Source organism: Myxine glutinosa, chromosome 4 (assembly GCF_964187855.1).
Source record: "Myxine glutinosa chromosome 4, kmMyxGlut1.1, whole genome shotgun sequence".
Classification (NCBI taxonomy): Eukaryota; Metazoa; Chordata; class Myxini; order Myxiniformes; family Myxinidae; genus Myxine; species Myxine glutinosa.
The window spans coordinates 206,962,700-206,980,767 of NC_136264.1; the positions used below are offsets into that span (position 1 = coordinate 206,962,700).

Genomic DNA, 18,068 nt, shown 5'->3' on the forward strand with positions numbered 1-18,068 from the left:
GGTTGGGTATGTAACAAGGACAGATTGATTCGATTCTGTTGAAGATCCAGATACGGATATGAAAATGTTTTTTTGATTTTGAAGGGATTCTTCACCATTGAGAGATGGGGCCAAAACGATACATAACATGATATCTCAAAAAGTTGTGGATGGATTATAACAAAACGATGTGGATAAGTTGGGTAAGTGACAAGAACAAGCCGATTCGATTTTGCTTCAGGTCTGGATCCAGATCCGACCTATCAGTGGATACAAAATGTAAACATGTTAAGCTAGGCACAGATGTGCTTTCTATAGAGAGATAAAAATTAAAAATAATAATAATAATAATAATAATAAATAAAAAGAATAATAATTAAAAAAAATAAATAATAATAATTTAAAAAAATAAATAATAATAATAAATAATATATATATAAATATATATATATAAATATAAATATATAAATATATATAAATATAAATATATAAATATATAAATATATAAATATATAAATAAATATATAAATAAATATATAAATATATAAATAAATATAAATATAAAAATAAATATATATATAAATATATAAATATATAAATAAATATAAATATAAATATATAAATATATATATAAATATATATATAAATATAAATATATAAATAAATATAAATATAAATATATAAATATATATATAAATATATATATAAATATAAATATATAAATCTAAAAATAAAAATATAAATATAATTATATAAATATAAATATAAATAAATATATATATAAATATATAAATATATAAAAATATATATATAAATATATAAATATATAAATATATAAATATATATATAAATATAAATATATAAATATATAAAAAAAAAAAATATATATATATATAAATTGGTGGCATCCGATAGCTGAGCAAATGAGTTGGTATTGCCTCTCTAATAGCTGCTGTTAGTATTTTTAGTATTATTGGAAATACCCTCTCCTTGCTACGGATTAATAATTCAAACAGAATCTCTGCCATTTTTGGACGAATTCAACTGAAAGCAAGGTCGTTTTAAATGGACATGTCCTGCAATGGAGAAGGGGAATTCAAGATGGCTGCGCCCATGGAGATGAAGGTGGTGTCATGTGATTGGCTCTGACACCCTCCTCTCCCACCTGTGATACTCTGGGAAACATCCTCCACACCCCTAAAGAGTCACATTTTTGTGTAGGCCTCTATTAAACAACATAAATCCAAATGTCAGACTAACCTACGTCACAGTTGGTTCCATAGTAACCATGGCGACAGCGGCACTCCCCAGGGCGCACACAAGACTGTAATATGGAGCATTTCTGTTCTCCTGCACACACAGCTACAGGAAAAACAAAACATCATACATTAACATAACCACAAATGGAGTTTTTCAAACAAAAACGTTTTATCATAGTGTTGCAATCATTATATATGCAGGATGCTTGTTTAAATGTTCTACATGTTAAATGTCTACAGAACTACATGTTAAAAACATGTAATGATACATAACAAGGTGGGCACCATTGGAACTTAGAATACGATTCAAAATCTGTCTCACAATGAAAACCTCATTCAATGTTATACTTTGAAAAGCTCTCATTTGCTGAAGATCCTTTCTGAATTCTTCCATTTTTATACAAAGGGTTAGGCTCATGAAAGAGCAAGAAGGTGTAACGTGACAGCAGAAAGAAAGACAATTTGGACAACAAGCAAGGGAAGGAATAATTGAGGAAAGAAGGACAGAGAGGAGAAGGTGTGAGAACAGAGTAAGCTCTTACTAAGATAACTTTGGTAGGGCAGAGTTAAAGGAGGTAGAAAATATAATCACTGGTAAAGAGGGAGAATGACATGAGATGGTGGTGGACCGCCATATTGGAGCTCCAGAGGGAAGAGGTGGATTGTACACACTCGGGAATGTCGGTCCACAAGCGGCAGGAAAGAAGGACAGAGAGGAGAAGGTGTGAGAACAGAGTAAGCTCTTACTAAGATAACTTTGGTAGGGCAGAGTTAAAGGAGGTAGAAAATATAATCACTGGTAAAGAGGGAGAATGACATGAGATGGTGGTGGACCGCCATATTGGAGCTCCAGAGGGAAGAGGTGGATTGTACGCACTCGGGAATGTCGGTCCACAAGCGGAAGGAAAGAAGGACAGAGAGGAGAAGGTGTAAGAACAGAGTAAGCTATAACTAAGATAACTTTGGTAGGGCAGAGTTAAAGGAGGTAGAAAATATAATCACTGGTAAAGAGGGAGAATGACATGAGATGGTGGTGGACCGCCATATTGGAGCTCCAGAGGGAAGAGGTGGATTGTACGCACTCGGGAATGTCGGTCCACAAGCGGAAGGAAAGAAGGACAGAGAGGAGAAGGTGTAAGAACAGAGTAAGCTATAACTAAGATAACTTTGGTAGGGCAGAGTTAAAGGAGGTAGAAAATATAATCACTGGTAAAGAGGGAGAATGACATGAGATGGTGGTGGACCGCCATATTGGAGCTCCAGAGGGAAGAGGTGGATTGTACGCACTCGGGAATGTCGGTCCACAAGCGGAAGGAAAGAGGAAGGAAGGAGAGGGTGTGAACAGCAAGTCTGGATTTCAATTGGGAGTTTAACGAGGAGAGGTTTGTGTGAGAATGATTGTGGAACTGGAGAAGGATTGAAGGTGTAAAGAGCACAGGAAGCTAGACTGGGGAAGATGCAGTAAAACAAAATGGAGGCCACAAACCTGTCCATGATGAGATAACTGAGAATATCAGGCCTTGTGCTTCAGTTTGTTACCTGCGCTAGCAAAGCGAAAAGCAGGGTTAGGCCATCGGTTGTGTATGTGTGGCAGACTACGTGCGTGTCTGCATTTTTCATTTTTTCAGCAACCGTTGGTCCAATTGACATGAAATTTTACCATATGGGTGCCTCCGCATGTGGAATTTTTTATTCATAATTATGACGTAATAAATCACATGATGCCGATGCCATCTTGGAAAAACGTTACATCTCTATATCTCTGAAACGACTCCATGGGAAAAAACATTGAAACATGGCTCATTGTCAAGTACTCCCCATGGGGAATAAGATATATTAATGATGATGTCATTGGTGCCTTCATAATGACGTCATAATTGAACAAGTATAACACTTCATGCAATCAGTATAAGAATTTTTTTTTTCTCTGCAACTGTTGGTCTGATGGACACGAAAGTTTCCCCATAGGAGCGCCTTCTCCTGTAGAAAATTTCAATGATGTCATAGGTCACGTGGTACAGGCGACATGTTGGAAAAACCGTAAAACGTTGCACATCTATGTCTCCGAAACCGCTCCATGGGAAAAATTGAAACGTGGCTCATTCTAAAGAACTTCACATGGGGAGTCAGTGTTAACGATGACGTCATTTGTGCCTTAATTATGATGTCATAATTCGACAGCGACAAGCACGTCTGATCAGTTTGAAATTTATTGAGCATAATCTACGCAACAATTATATTAGAGAATATAAATTTAAGATGTCATCGCTCACGTGGTCTGGCAGCCATATTGGATCAAAGCAAAAAAAAACCTTCAAAAACAGAAGAGTTGGCTCACAACAAGTTGACTGCGCAGGGTAAGTATTCTATGAATACCATCTAGTTTGTTAGCAAGAGATGCCACTGATGTTGAGAGGTTTGACTTCGACAGCAACCCGAAGAGAGATGAAGACCACTGACACCATCACATATGGGTGAGCACTTAGACTGTGCTATGCACAAAGGCTGTATCTAGCTTGTTCATCCATCCATTTGTGTCCATATCTAGCTTGTTCATCCGCCCATTTGTGCCCATATTAAGGTTGCTCATCCACCCATTTGTGCCCATATCTAGCTTGTTCATCCACCCATTTGTGCCCATATCTAGCTTGCTCATCAACCCTTTGGTGCCCATATCTAGCTTGTTCATCCACCCATTTGTGCCCATATCTAGCTTGTTCATCCACCCATTTGTGCCCATATCTAGCTTGTTCATCCATCCATTTGTGCCCATATCTAGCTTGTTCATCCATCCATTTGTGCCCATATCTAGCTTGTTCATCCACCCATTTGTGCCCATATCAAGGTTGCTCATCCACCCATTTGTGCCCATATCAAGGTTGCTCATCCACCCATTTGTGCCCATATCTAGCTTGTTCATCCACCCATTTGTGCCCATATCTAGCTTGCTCATCAACCCTTTGGTGCCCATATCAAGCTTGCTCATCCACCCTTTGGTGCCCATATCTAGCTTGTTCATCCACCCATTTGTGCTCATATCTAGCTTGTTCATCCACCCATTTGTGCCCATATCTAGCTTGTTCATCCACCCTTTTGTGCCCATTTCTAGCTTGTTCATCCACCCATTTGTGCCCATATCAAGGTTGCTCATCCACCCATTTGTGCCCATATCTAGCTTGCTCATCAACCCTTTGGTGCCCATATCTAGCTTGTTCATCCACCCATTTGTGCCCATATCTAGCTTGTTCATCCACCCATTTGTGCCCATATCTAGCTTGTTCATCCACCCATTTGTGCCCATATCTAGCTTGTTCATCCACCCATTTGTGCTCATATCTAGCTTGTTCATCCACCCTTTTGTACACATATCTAGCTTGTTCATCCACCCTTTGGTGCCCATATCTAGCTTGCTCATCCACCCTTTGGTGCCCATATCTAGCTTGCTCATCCACCCATTTGTGCCCATATCTAGCTTGCTCATCCACCCTTTCGTGCCCATATCTAGCTTGTTCATCCACCCATTTGTGCCCATATCTAGCTTGTTCATCCATTCATTTGTGCCCATATCGAGCTTGTTCATCCATACATTTGTGCCCATATCTAGCTTGTTCATCCACCCTTTGGTGCCCATATATAGCTTGCTCATCCACCATTTTGTGTCCATATCTAGCTTGTTCATCCACACTTTGGTGCCCATATCTAGCTTGCTCATCCACCCTTTTGTGTCCATATCTAGCTTGGTCATCCACCCTTTGGTGCTCATATCTAGCCTGTTCATCCACCCATTTCTGCCCATATCTAGCTTGCTCATCCACCCTTTTGTGTCCATATCTAGCTTGGTCATCCACCCTTTGGTGCTCATATCTAGCTTGTTCATCCACCCATTTGTGCCCATATCTAGCTTGTTCATCCAACCATTTGTGCACATATCTAGCTTGTTCATCCACCCATTTCTGCCCATATCTAGCTTGTTCATCCACCCATTTGTGCCCATATCTAGCTTGTTCATCCATCAATTTGTGCCCATATCTAGCTTGTTCATCCATCCATTTGTGCCCATATCTACCTTGTTCATCCATCAATTTGTGCCCATATCTAGCTTGTTCATCCATCCATTTGTGCCCATATCTAGCTTGTTCATCCACCCATTTGTGCCCATATCTAGCTTGCTCATCCACCCTTTTGTGCCCATATCTAGCCTGTTCATCCACCCATTTGTGCCCATATCTAGCTTGTTCATCCAACCATTTGTGCACATATCTAGCTTGTTCATCCACCCATTTCTGCCCATATCTAGCTTGTTCATCCACCCATTTGTGCCCATATCTAGCTTGCTCATCCACCCTTTTGTGTCCATATCTAGCTTGGTCATCCACCCTTTGGTGCTCATATCTAGCTTGCTCATCCACCCTTTTGTGCCCATACCTAGCTTGCTCATCCACCCTTTTGTGCCCATATCTAGCTTGCTCATCAACCCTTTTGTGCCCATATCTAGCTTGTTCATCCACCCATTTGTGCCCACATCTAGCTTGTTCATCCACCCTTTTGTGCCCATATCTAGCTTGCTCATCAACCCTTTTGTGCCCATATCTAGCTTGTTCATCCACCCATTTGTGCCCACATCTAGCTTGTTCATCCACCCATATCTAGCTTGTTCATCCACCCATTTGTGCCCATATCTAGCTTGTTCATCCACCCATTTGTGCCCATATCTAGCTTGTTCATCCATCAATTTGTGCCCATATCTAGCTTGTTCATCCATCCATTTGTGCCCATATCTACCTTGTTCATCCATCAATTTGTGCCCATATCTAGCTTGTTCATCCAACCATTTGTGCACATATCTAGCTTGTTCATCCACCCATTTCTGCCCATATCTAGCTTGTTCATCCACCCATTTGTGCCCATATCTAGCTTGTTCATCCATCAATTTGTGCCCATATCTAGCTTGTTCATCCATCCATTTGTGCCCATATCTACCTTGTTCATCCATCAATTTGTGCCCATATCTAGCTTGTTCATCCATCCATTTGTGCCCATATCTAGCTTGTTCATCCACCCATTTGTGCCCATATCTAGCTTGCTCATCCACCCTTTTGTGCCCATATCTAGCTTGCTCATCCACCCTTTTGTGCCCATATCTAGCTTGCTCATCAACCCTTTTGTGCCCATATCTAGCTTGTTCATCCACCCATTTGTGCCCACATCTAGCTTGTTCATCCACCCATATCTAGCTTGTTCATCCACCCATTTGTGCCCATATCTAGCTTGTTCATCCACCCATTTGTGCCCATATCTAGCTTGTTCATCCACCCATTTGTGCCCATATCTAGCTTGTTCATCCATCAATTTGTGCCCATATCTAGCTTGTTCATCCATCCATTTGTGCCCATATCTAGCTTGTTCATCCACCCATTTGTGCCCATATCTAGCTTGTTCATCCATCAATTTGTGCCCATATCTAGCTTGTTCATCCAACCATTTGTGCACATATCTAGCTTGTTCATCCACCCATTTCTGCCCATATCTAGCTTGCTCATCCACCCTTTTGTGTCCATATCTAGCTTGGTCATCCACCCTTTGGTGCTCATATCTAGCCTGTTCATCCACCCATTTGTGCCCATATCTAGCTTGTTCATCCAACCATTTCTGCCCATATCTAGCTTGCTCATCCACCCTTTTGTGTCCATATCTAGCTTGGTCATCCACCCTTTGGTGCTCATATCTAGCCTGTTCATCCACCCATTTGTGCCCATATCTAGCTTGTTCATCAATCCATTTGTGCCCATATCTAGCTTGTTCATCCACCCATTTGTGCCCATATCTAGCTTGTTCATCCATCAATTTGTGCCCATATCTAGCTTGTTCATCCAACCATTTGTGCACATATCTAGCTTGTTCATCCACCCATTTCTGCCCATATCTAGCTTGCTCATCCACCCTTTTGTGTCCATATCTAGCTTGGTCATCCACCCTTTGGTGCTCATATCTAGCCTGTTCATCCATCAATTTGTGCCCATATCTAGCTTGTTCATCCAACCATTTGTGCACATATCTAGCTTGTTCATCCACCCATTTCTGCCCATATCTAGCTTGCTCATCCACCCTTTTGTGTCCATATCTAGCTTGGTCATCCACCCTTTGGTGCTCATATCTAGCCTGTTCATCCACCCATTTGTGCCCATATATAGCTTGTTCATCCACCCATTTGTGCCCATATCTAGCTTGCTCATCCACCCTTTTGTGCCCCTATCTAGCTTGCTCATCCACCCTTTTGTGCCCATATCTAGCTTGCTCATCAACCCTTTTGTGCCCATATCTAGCTTGTTCATCCACCCATTTGTGCCCACATCTAGCTTGTTCATCCACCCATATCTAGCTTGTTCATCCACCCATTTGTGCCCATATCTAGCTTGTTCATCCACCCATTTGTGCCCATATCTAGCTTGTTCATCCACCCATTTGTGCCCATATCTAGCTTGTTCATCCACCCATTTGTGCCCATATCTAGCTTGTTCATCCACCCATTTGTGCCCATATCTAGCTTGTTCATCCTCCCATTTGTGCCCATATCTAGCTTGTTCACCACCCATTTGTGCCCATATCTAGCTTGTTCATCCACCCTTTGGTGCCCATATCTAGCTTGTTCATCCACCCATTTGTGCCCATATCTAGCTTGTTCATCCACCCTTTGGTGCCCATATCTAGCTTGCTCATCCACCCTTTTGTGCCCATATCTAGCTTGCTCATCCACCCTTTTGTGCCCATATCTAGCTTGTTCATCCATCCATTTGTGCCCATATCTAGCTTGTTCATCCACCTATTTGTGCCCATATCTAGCTTGCTCATCCACCCTTTTGTGTCCATATCTAGCTTGTTCATCCACCCTTTTGTTTCCATATCTAGCTTGTTCATCCACCCATTTGTGCCCATATCAAGCTTGCTTATCCACCCATTTGTGCCCATATCTAGCTTGCTCATCCACCCTTTGGTGCCCATATCTAGCTTGTCCATCCATCCATTTGTGCCCATATCTAGCTTGTTCATCCACCCATTTGTGCCCATATCTAGCTTGTTCATCCATCCATTTGTGCCCATATCTAGCCTGTTCATCCACCCATTTGTGCCCATATCTAGCTTGCTCATCCACCCTTTGGTGCCCATATCTAGCCTGTTCATCCACCCTTTGGTGCCCATATCTAGCCTGTTCATCCACCCATTTGTGCCCATATCTAGCTTGCTCATCCACCCTTTGGTGCCCATATCTAGCCTGTTCATCCACCCATATGTGGCCATATCTAGCTTGTTCATCCACCCATTTGTGCCCATATCAAGCTTGCTTATCCACCCATTTGTGCCCATATCTAGCTTGCTCATCCACCCTTTGGTGCCCATATCTAGCTTGTTCATCCACCCATTTGTGCCCATATCTAGCTTGTTCATCCACCCATTTGTGCCCATATCTAGCTTGTTCATCCACCCATTTGTGCCCATATCTAGCCTGTTCATCCACCCATTTGTGCCCATATCTAGCTTGCTCATCAACCCATTTGTGCCCATATCTAGCCTGTTCATCCACCCATTTGTGCCCATATCTAGCTTGTTCATCCACCCATTTGTGCCCATATCTAGCTTGTTCATCCACCCATTTGTGCACATATCTAGCTTGCTCATCCACCCATATCTGGCCATATCTAGCTTGTTCATCCACCCATATGTGGCCATATCTAGCTTGCTCATCCACCCATTTGTGCCCATATCTAGCTTGTTCATCCATCCATTTGTGCCCATATCTGGCCTGTTCATCCACCCATTTGTGCCCATATTTAGCTTGCTCATCCACCCTTTGGTGCCCATATCTAGCCTGTTCATCCACCCATTTGTGCCCATATCTAGCCTGTTCATCCACCCATTTGTGCCCATATCTAGCTTGCTCATCAACCCTTTTGTGCCCATATCTAGCTTGTTCATCCACCCATTTGTGCCCATATCTCGCTTGTTCATCCATCCATTTGTGCCCATATTTAGCTTGCTCATCCACCCATTTGTGCCCATATCTAGCCTGTTCATCCACCCATTTGTGCCCATATCTAGCCTGTTCATCCACCCATTTGTGCCCATATCTCGCTTGTTCATCCATCCATTTGTGCCCATATATAGCTTGTTCATCCCCCCATTTGTGCCCATAACAAGCTTGTTTATCCACCAATTTGTGCCCATGTCTAGCTTGTTCATCCACCCATTTCCATCCACTTCCCTAGCTCTCATTTTTTCTCATATTTTCCCCTTCCTCCAGGTCTCCCTCTGTTTTGTCCCTCCACCCTGCTGTCGGTGTCCTGGTCCATTCTGTTTTCTAGCTCTTCCACGAGCCTCAACCTTGTTAACAGTAATTATAATGTGTTTTCTTCTTGCTTGTACTGTTGTTGTGAAGAAAGCTTAAGTACTCTTCCTCTCTTTTCCCAACTTTTGATGTGTACTTCCTCACAAAATGCAATCTTGAGGGGGAGCATTCTTTGTTGAAAGGGTGTCATATCTGTCTTCAGTAATACATACAAACTGTATTTGGTGAAACAGAAATGGATCAAGGCTTCGAAACACTCATAAATGAAACAATCAGGAAATTCAAACATTTGTCCCAAAACAAAAGTTGAAGAAAAAAGAAAAGAAAACTTAATTCTGAGCATCAGGGTTAAAATGCATTTGAGTAAAAAATTTAGTGGAAGATTTATGAAAATAATGCCATTGTTTTCATGTTCACTCAACCCAGCCCAACCCTCCCATCACCCTGATGTGAAGAAGGTATGTTGAAGTTACGTACGGACGGAGCATTTTCCGTCAAGCTCTTCCCAGCCAGCACAGCAGTGCAACTCTCCCACCCTGGAAGAACAGGTGCAGACACGTTAGATGTATTGAGAGGGTAAGGAGATAATTTCAACACCAAAGAGAAATGGCAATTGTTCTTACTTCAAAAAAATGGATGAAATCGCTTCGCACATTGCCTAAAATAGGAGAAGTGTTGTGAAGGTATGAGCCCGGGTCGCTTGCTCACGATGGAGTTTTTGTTGTTAGGTCCGTTCTTTAAAGGCATTGGGCCATATAGACAAGATTAGGGAGGTACAAAAATATAAAAATTGCCTCTTCCATCCACCTTACGATTTCAACACAGCATAATAAATAAATAATAAGGAATATGTCATGCATAGCGTGATACTTGCAAAATCCCTAAAATTAGTTGTTGACCTATGGCCGATGTTGACCTAAATAACAATTGGTGGTTGAATTCAGTGATCTGATATGCAAATCATCTTAAAATTTCAAGTCAATCGGGTGAAAATTGAGGATTTTAGAAATTTCACCTAAGTTGTTGACCTTTGGCCTATGTTGACCTTTTGACATATGTTGACCTGAAAAATTATTGGTGGTTGAATTCAATTATCAAGTGTGCAAATCCTCTTCAAATTTCAAGTCAATCATGAAAATTGACAATATTAGAAATTTTACAAAGTTGGTGACCTTTGGCCTATGTTGACCTAAATAACAATTGGTGGTTGAATTCAGTGATCTGATATGCAAATCATCTTAAAATTTCAAGTCAATCGGATGAAAATTGAGGATTTTAGAAATTTCACCTGAGTTGTTGACCTTTGGCCTATGTTGACCTTTTGACATATGTTGACCTGAAAAATTATTGGTGGTTGAATTCAATTATCAAGTGTGCAAATCCTCTTCAAATTTCAAGTCAATCAGACGAAAATTGACAATATTAGAAATTTTACAAAGTTGGTGACCTTTGGCCTATGTTGACCTTTTCACATCAAAATTAATAAGCTTTTTCCTTATGACAATCTCTATCATTTGGTGAAGTTTCGTAAAGATTGGTTTAAAATTATGACCTGTAAGCAATTGGCAAACAGTGATGACTCCATCTACATTTCAATGTCTGACAACATGGACCAACTTCTATCCACTCATCCCAACTCTCTCTTCCTCATATGTGGTGACTTCAACTGTCATCATGCCACCTGGTTGGGTGTGGGTTCCTCTCTCACTAGTCATGGCACCTCAGCAAAGGACTTCTGTGACTCACTGGGATTGACACAATCTGTCAATTTCCCGACCCGGATCTCAGCCAATGGAGTATCTTCTCTTCTAGACTTGGTTATGACTAACTTCCCTGCTAATGTCTGCTGCTCTTCTTCTGCTCCAATCGGTTCTTCTGATCATGTGCTTGTCAAAGTGGACATCTCTCTGGCCATTCTCAAAGAGCCTCCTCAGCGTCGACGAGTCTGGCATTTCACTCAGGCCGACTGGGACGGTCTTCAAGCAGCCATCAATCGTCTGGATTGGTCTCCCATCTCCACTGCCTCTGACATCAATTCTTCCTGGGAAATCTTCCAAAGCAAACTGATCTCTCTCATGCACAGATTTATCCCATCTCGCCTTCAATTGTCTTACCCTTCCTCCCGTCCATGGTACACTGAATCTTGTGGTGAGGCAGTTGCCCTGAAACAACTTGCCTTTGCCTCTTGGAAGGCTAATCCAACTGAAGGAAATCTCAGTTCCTTCCACCAAGCTCGGAACAAGTGTGTGTCTACCCTCAGGAGTGCCAGGAAGCACTATCTGTCCTCACTCAAGAATGAACTCTCAAACCTGTCTCTTTCCTCCAAATCCTGGTGGCGTCTGGTCAAATCCGTTTCTGGTGTTTGTTCCCCCTCCATCCCCTCCCTTACCTCAAATGGCCACACAGTTGACATCGCACGTGACAAAGCCGAATGCCTCAACTCTGTGTTCGCCTCAAAATCCTTAGTCCCAAACCCATCTCTCTCTGTTCCCACCTTTCCCAGTCGAACCCAACTGCTCCTGGACTCTGTGTCCTTCTCTCCTGACAAGGTGGAGGAGTTTTTGTCAAACCTCGACTCTGATTCTGCAACTGGACCAGACGGCATCAGCCCACGGGTCCTAAAATCCTGCTCTGCCGCTCTATCTCACCCTCTCTCTGTTCTTTTCACCCTATCTTTTGCTCAAGGTCATCTGCCAGCATCCTGGAAATCAGCTAACATTACCGCTTTACACAAAAAAGGTGCAAAAACAGATCCTTGCAACTACAGACCAATCAGCCTGCTCCCAATTATCAGCAAAGTCATGGAATCCATCATTGCTTCGGATATGAAATCTTTCCTCTTCTCCAATGGCTTGATCTCTGATCATCAATTTGGTTTCAGACCAGGTCACTCTACTCTGGACATGCTGCTTCTGCTGTCTCAACAATGGATGGAGGTCCTCAATGCCAAACAGGAAATCAGAGCTGTCTCCCTTGACATATCAAGGGCCTTTGATACGGTCTGGCACCCAGCTCTGCTCACCAAACTCTCCTCCTATGGTATCCATGGAAATCTCCATGCATGGCTTGCGGACTTCCTCTCTGGTCGTAGTCAACGTGTGGCCCTGAATGGATTTCTCTCATCTCCCCTTCCTGTTCAGGCTGGAGTTCCCCAAGGAAGTGTGCTGGGCCCTGTGCTTTTTCTGGTCTTTATCAATGATCTCTCTGACTCTCTGGAAAATCCTCTCTATCTCTTTGCTGATGACTCCACTCTCTGCCGCTCCATTCCTCTTCCCTCAGATCGGCAGTCTGCAGCCTCCTCACTCTCTGAAGACCTGGACAAAATCACAGACTGGTCAAACAAGTGGAACATGTCTTTCAATCCTGACAAATCTCACTCTCTTACTATGTCTCTCCGAAAAGATCGACTGGACAACCCTCCCATCTACTTTCTCAACAATCCTCTCCAAGAAGTTCTGTCACTCAAGCTTTTGGGTCTCACTATCTGCCATGATCTTTCTTGGGAAAACCACATTTCCAAGCTGGCCTCCAAAGCCAGTCGCCGACTGGGCATCCTCCGTCGTGCGAAGTCCTTCCTCGGCACACCTGAGCTCCTCACCACATACAAGGCTTTCATCCGCAGCTCAATGGAATACTGTTCTCCCCTATGGGCTGGTGCTCCTGCCTCACACCTGGCTCGGCTTCACGCTGTTGAATCCAAAGCTTTCAAAATCATTGGAATCTCCCGCGATGAAGCTATTTCTGAGGGCCTTTCACTCACTCACCGCAGGCAGGTAGGTGGCCTTTCTGTCTTCTACCGACTCCTCTCCGGCCTTGCTCCCCCAGCTCTCTCTGTGCTCTGTCCCCCAAATATTCCTACAGGTCGCACAAGATCTGCCAGCAACCCTCTGATGGTTAAACTGCCGAAATCTCGGCTCTCTGCTCACCTTCACTCTTTCATTCCTCTTTTCTCCCGCCTGTGGATAAAACTCCCACACTCCCTTCAATCCCTCTCCTCCCTCCAGGTCTTTAAAACAGCTGTTCACCACCATCTCTTATCTTCCCCCATCCATAACCTTGATCTTTTCTACCCCCACTAATTCACCCCAGATCCACCTTGTTTGAAATTCCAACTTCTTTCCTGGAAATCCTGGCAGTGTCCATATGTTTATACATCTCCAATCCCCCCCCCCCCTTCACATGCCTCCCCCCCTTCACATGCCTCCCCCCCAAAGCCCTCTCCCTCCCACAGATCTCTCGATGTCTCCATGTCTCTCGGTCCCTGCTCTCAAATGTTGTGTTTGTGTCCTTCCCCCTCTCTCCCCATCTTGTCTACCGCTCCCGATGTTATTTGTTTTATGTGTCTGTTTGTCTTTCTGTGTGATTAATGTTCGCTCTTTCACGAGCCTCGATCTTGTATACAAAAAAACAAAAAAAAAACAAAAAAACAGACCGAACAGACAGACAAACAGACAGAATCAGTAGAGAGCATACCTCTGCCTGGTGAACAGTTTATGTTTTGTATCTCAGAGTAGACCAGAAAATCACAATACAGAATTTATATAATGTCGAAACTTTCTTCTCCAAGATTGAATCGTTTCTTTCTTGTCAAACACACAACTTGTCCAACAAGTTTCGTCCAAATCCGTCCATAATGTTTTGAGATATTCCGCTTCGTATCGTTTTTGGCCCGAAATTCCAATGGTGAAGAATCACTTTAAAAATTAAATAATCCGCATATCCCAATCAACATTCAGATCTTCACCAAAATTGAATCGAATAGTCCTTGTCAGACACAACTGGAGCACCAAGTTTCGTCCAAATCCGTCCACAACTTTTTGAGAGATCCTGCTATGTATAGTTTTTGGCCCTATCTCCCAATGGTGAAGAATCACTTAAATAATTAAATAATTCCCATGTCCGAATCCATATTCAGATATCTCCCAGAATTGAATCGATTCTTCCTTGTCATACACACAACCGGTCCACCAAGTTTCGTCCAAATCCGTCCACAACTTTTTGAGAGATCCTGCTATGTATAGTTTTTGGCCCTATCTCCCAATGGTGAAGAATCACTTAAATAATTAAATAATTCCCATGTCCGAATCCATATTCAGATCTTCCCTAAAATTGAATCGATTCTTCGTTGTCATACACACAACCGGTCCACCAAGTTTCGTCCAAAACCGTCCACAACTTTTTGAGAGATCCTGCTATGCATCGTTTTTGGCCCCATCTCCCAATGGTGAAGAATCACCTAAAAAATTTAATAATTCCCATGTCCGAATCCATATTCAGATACTTCCCAGAATTGAATCGATTCTTCCTTGTCATACACACAACCGGTCCACCAAGTTTCGTCCAAATCCGTCCACAACGTTTTGAGAAATCCTGCTATGTATAGTTTTTGGCCCTATCTCCCAATGGTGAAGAATCACTTAAATAATTACATAATTCTCATGTCCGAATCCATATTCAGATCTTTCCCAGAATTGAATCGATTCTTCCTTGTCATACACACAACCGGTCCACCAAGTTTCGTCCAAATCCGTCCACAACTTTTTGAGAGATCCTGCTATGTATCGTTTTTGGTCCGATCTCCCAATGGTGAAGAATCGCTTTAAAATTCTAGTAGCTGAATCCAAATCCGGATCTTCACCAAAATCTAATCATTTCGTCCTTGTTACATACGCTACATCTCTGCCAAATTTCGTCCGAATCCGTCCACAAATTCTTGAGATATTGTGTTCACAAACGGACAGACAGACAGACAGACAGACAGGAGTGAAAACATAACCTCCATCCACCTTTGGTTGCGGAGGTAATAACGCACAAGACCAACCAATACACACTACTTGAAAAATCTTCGATTTTCGGGAAGCAATAGTGAAATGTTCCCTTACATGGAACTTAAATTCGAGAGGTGGCCATTTGGGCTCTTCAAGCATGCGCTATGGTTGCCAACCTATGGTTGTTTGTGCGTGTTCTATCTTTTTGAAATGTGGAGTGCAAAGCAAGGAAGCAGCACGCACCAATTTTAGTCTTTGTTATGACTTGGCCGGGGCTTGAACCACAAACCTCCCAGACCTGGAGTGAACGCTCCAACCATTTCACTACCGATTCTGGTTGAAACACTTCCATTCAAAGTTTTAGTGCTCTTGGTAAATCGGTTCCCAAGATATGACCATTCAAAATGGTGTATGTAAACCAGTGTAATCGATTCACCATTGCAGTGTGATGAAGACCAGATGTGATGTAAATCAGTGTGATGTAAATCAGTGTGATGTAAACCAGTGTGATGGAAACCAGTGTAATCGATTCACCATTACAGTGTGATGAAGACCAGATGTGATGTAAATCAGTGTGATGTAAACCAGTGTGATGCAAACCAGTGTGATGCAAACCAGTGTGATGCAAACCAGTGTGATGCAAACCACTGTGATTGTGATGCAAACAAGTGTGATGTAATTCAGTGTGATGTAAATCAGTGTGATGTAAATCAGTGTGATGTAAATCAGTGTGATGCAAACCAGTGTGTTGCAAACCAGTGTGATTGTGATGCAAACAAGTGTGATGTAATTCAGTGTGATGTAAATCAGTGTGATGTAAACAAGTGTGATGTAAACCAGATGTAACTCAGTGTAATCGACTCACCATTGCAGTGTGATGTAAATCAGTGTGATGTAAATCAGTGTGATGTAAATGAGTGTGATGTAAACCAGTGTGATGTAAACCAGTGTGATGTAAACCAGTGTGATGTAAACCAGTGTGATGTAAACCAGTGTGATGTAAACCAGATGTAACTCAGTGCAATCGATTCACCATTGCAGTGTGATGTAAACCAGTGTGATGTAAACCAATGTGATGTAAACCAGTGTGATGTAAAGCAGTGTGATGTAAATCAGTGTGATGTGAAACAGTGTTATGTAAATAAATGAATTCGATTCACCATTGCAGTGTGATGTACATCAATGTGATGTAAACCAGTGTGATGTAAATGAGTGTGATGTAAACCAGTGTGATGTAAACCAGTGTGATGGAAACCAGATGTAACTCAGTGTAATCGATTCACCATTGCAGTGTGATGTAAACCAGTGTGATGTAAACCAGTGTGATGTAAACCAATGTGATGTAAACCAGTGTGATGTAAATCAGTGTGATGCAAACCCGTGTGATGTAAACCAGTGTGATGTAAATCAGTGTGATGTAAACCAGTGTGATGTAAACCAGTGTGATGTAAACGAGTGTGATGTAAACGAGTATGATGTAAACGAGTATGATGTTAACCAGTGTGATGTAAACCAGTGTGATGTAAGCCAGTGTGATGTAAACCAGTGTGATGTAAATCAGTGTGATGTAAACCAGATGTAAATCAGTGTAATGTAAACCAGATGTAAACCAGTGTGATGTAAACCAGATGTAAATCAGTGTAATGTAAACCAGATGTAAATCAGTGTGATGTAAACCAGATGTAAATCAGTGTGATGTAAACCAGTGTGATGTAAACCAGATGTAAATCAGTGTAATATCGATTCTGAGATTTTTCACATTGTGGCCGCAGAAGCCATTGAAGTTGTTTAAAAATGGTATGTAGTACGTACAATGTAGATGCAGCACAACTCAGATCGAGAACAGAATGGAATAATTATATTATGGGATATAATTTTGTGGTTAAAAAAGCGAGATGATTGTGTTTGTACGAGGAGGAATTAAGAGTTTTACGCGTAAAGACCCCGAAATGAGGCAGCCCCATCCTCTGATCCAGAGAGGATACACGACCTGCATCCCGAGACTTTCGCACACCAAGTTGTTTGATCACACGGACAACATCGCACAAACGACCGGCAAGGTCGACCAACACAGACAAGCAAAGGTCGTCTTTACCTCGGTCCGGGACAGACATTGGGACTGGTCGACAAGATGTGTCCGACCACGACGCCCAGCGTCGCCACCAGCCAGACGGTCACGTGGAGCCCGAAGTCCCGCCACGGAGCGGAGCACGGACACGGGTCTTTGTCCGTGTGGACCGTGAGCATCGCTCGGCTCAGCAAACCCATGGGGGTCACGCTCCGACTCGGGGATCGAACAACAGAGGCGACCGAGTCGAGAAGGAACAAATGTTTGGCGGGGCTGGGGCAGCAGGGTGGGGTGGTGGAGAGGAACGGATGGAAGGCAAAGGGAGGGGAAGAGTGGCCAAAGTGCGGAGGAAATACGTGGAGGAGTGCGAATGGCGGGTTTGGGAAAGAGAACAATTGTTGGGAGACACAAGCGCTGGGAATATGATATTTAAGGTGAAGGGAAGGAGAGTATGAATGGGAAAAGGAAGTGGGGCAGGTAGGTTGAGGAATTGAATAATTGGTGAGTTGGGACATGGTTTGGGAAGACGAAGAGTGACTTGATATGATGAGAAGTAAAGATAGATTGTTATTTGGGAAGGAATGGAATCAGAGAGGGATCATTTCAGATCGTTGTGGGATGTTTGTCACGTGATGCCGAACCTGGATTTCAGA

The 18,068-nt window shown here is 42.5% G+C and overlaps 1 protein-coding gene across 2 annotated transcripts in view; it reads right to left on the reverse strand.

Annotated features, from left to right (window-relative positions):
- LOC137425665 (scavenger receptor class F member 2) overlaps positions 1-17,843 on the reverse strand; it is an 81,070-nt gene extending 63,227 nt beyond the window's left edge. Inside the window, exons 1-3 of one of the 2 annotated variants that reach the window (XM_068114309.2) lie at positions 17,443-17,843; positions 10,057-10,115; positions 1,240-1,341 (exon numbers count right to left, since the gene is read on the reverse strand). In XM_068114309.2, the coding sequence (XP_067970410.2) occupies positions 1,240-1,341; positions 10,057-10,115; positions 17,443-17,615 (334 nt within the window). In that variant the 5' untranslated portion in view covers positions 17,616-17,843. Of the gene's footprint in view, positions 1-1,239; positions 1,342-10,022; positions 10,116-17,442 lie in introns of both variants that reach the window. The other variant, XM_068114310.2, reaches the window with a different exon arrangement.
- Positions 17,844-18,068: the final 225 nt, after the last annotated feature.